We start from the raw sequence: 2,140 nt of genomic DNA, 5'->3' as shown, positions 1-2,140 counted from the left end.
ACATTCAGTTAAAACCCAATCCCACCTACAGGAACCCCCAAACCTTTTAGATCAGAGCCCCCCCAATTTTGGTCAAAGCAGCGATGGCATCCATGGGACATGAGCCCCAGCATGACCATTAACCCTTTAAATTGCATAGCAAAGCCCCTGATTCTTCTCAAAGCCCCTCCTGTCTATAGGATATCCCCAAACTTCCCATATCAGACCCCCCCCCAGAATAGGTCCTGTAGCAGTAATAGAATCCCTATGAGCCCCAATCTGACGTTAACCCTTCTAGACTCCACTGCAAAGTCACAGAAAAGTCATACAACCCCCAACCAATACATGGACCATTAACCCCTAAAGTCCCAGATTCTCCTGACACCGACCCCATCCTGATCAGATCCCACCAGGATAGGGATGACATCAATAATTCCCAACAGTGATGTCACCCATGGGACATGAGCCCCAACATGGACCATTAACCCCTAAAGTCCCAGATTCTCCTGACACCACCCCCATCCTGATCAGATCCCACCAGGATAGGGATGACATCAATAATTCCCAACATGACTTTACTGCAAAGTCCCAGAATGTTCTGCACCCCCCAAACACTTCATATTGGGGACCCCCAACTCTTCATATTAGGGGACCCCCAACTCTTCATATTAGGGGACCCCCCACCAGGGCATGTAATAATAAAGACATCAAAGAGGTCTGAGCTGCTACATGACATTAACCACATCAAAGTCCCAGATCCAGCTGGACCCCCAGCCCCATCCCATGACATGAATGAGACATAGGCACCCCCATACAGGGTAAGGGCCCCCCCCATATTGTACCTTGAGCGGAGCCTCCAGCAGCTTGTGCAGGGCGGGCAGCTGATCGCTGAGCGGGCTGCTCTCCGGGAACTTGTGGACCGGGGGTCTCCGGGGCTCCGGGAAGTTGGTGCAGATGAACGGGTCCATGTCATCCAGGTACTGCACCCGGCACAGGATGGTCGCCATGGCGGCGGCGGAGAAGCTCCGAGAAGGATCGGTGCCCGGGATGCCCAGCGCGAACTGCGAGAGCAACCCGAGCACAGTTCCGCCAGCCTGCACCGGGGGGCGGGGCTCTGACCTCACCGGGGGCGGAGCCTCCCTGCCTACTGCCAGGGAGAGAGGGACAATGTGACATGACTGCTGGGACCGAGAGAGAGAGAGAGAGGGACAGGGTGACATGATTGCTGGGACCGAGGGAGAGAGAGGGACACTGGCTGCTGGGACCCAGAGAGAGAGAGAGGGACAGGGTGACATGATTGCTGGGACCGAGAGAGAGAGAGGGACACTGGCTGCTGGGACCAAGAGAGAGAGAGAGGGACACTGTGACATGACTGCTGGGACCGAGAGAGAGAGAGAGGGACAGGGTGACATGATTGCTGGGACCGAGAGAGAGAGAGGGACAGGGTGACATGATTGCTGGGACCGAGAGAGAGAGAGGGACAGGGTGACATGATTGCTGGGACCGAGAGAGAGAGAGGGACAGGGTGACATGATTGCTGGGACCGAGAGAGAGAGAGGGACAGGGTGACATGATTGCTGGGACCGAGAGAGAGAGAGGGACAGGGTGACATGATTGCTGGGACCGAGAGAGAGAGAGGGACAGGGTGACATGATTGCTGGGACCGAGAGAGAGAGAGGGACAGGGTGACATGATTGCTGGGACCGAGAGAGAGAGAGGGACAGGGTGACATGATTGCTGGGACCGAGAGAGAGAGAGGGACAGGGTGACATGATTGCTGGGACCGAGAGAGAGAGAGGGACAGGGTGACATGATTGCTGGGACCGAGAGAGAGAGAGGGACAGGGTGACATGATTGCTGGGACCGAGAGAGAGAGAGGGACAGGGTGACATGATTGCTGGGACCGAGAGAGAGAGAGGGACAGGGTGACATGATTGCTGGGACCGAGAGAGAGAGAGGGACAGGGTGACATGATTGCTGGGACCGAGAGAGAGAGAGGGACAGGGTGACATGATTGCTGGGACCGAGAGAGAGAGAGGGACAGGGTGACATGATTGCTGGGACCGAGAGAGAGAGAGGGACAGGGTGACATGATTGCTGGGACCGAGAGAGAGAGAGGGACAGGGTGACATGATTGCTGGGACCGAGAGAGAGAGAGGGA

The 2,140-nt window shown here is 56.2% G+C and overlaps 1 protein-coding gene across 1 annotated transcript in view; it reads right to left on the bottom strand.

Annotated features, from left to right (window-relative positions):
* The window catches only part of FHOD1 (formin homology 2 domain containing 1), a 127,578-nt gene extending 126,507 nt beyond the window's left edge, over nucleotides 1–1,071 (bottom strand). The window contains exon 1 of the mRNA XM_018552957.1: nucleotides 822–1,071. Within this exon, the coding sequence (XP_018408459.1) occupies nucleotides 822–986 (165 nt within the window). The 5' untranslated portion in view covers nucleotides 987–1,071. The remainder of the gene's footprint in view (nucleotides 1–821) is intronic.
* Nucleotides 1,072–2,140: the final 1,069 nt, after the last annotated feature.

This window comes from Nanorana parkeri, unplaced genomic scaffold, assembly GCF_000935625.1.
Source record: "Nanorana parkeri isolate BGI_ZX_2015 unplaced genomic scaffold, ASM93562v1 scaffold6, whole genome shotgun sequence".
Lineage (NCBI taxonomy): Eukaryota > Metazoa > Chordata > Amphibia > Anura > Dicroglossidae > Nanorana > Nanorana parkeri.
Note: the sequence above shows the minus strand (reverse complement) of the source record. Positions and strands in the feature narration are given on the sequence as shown.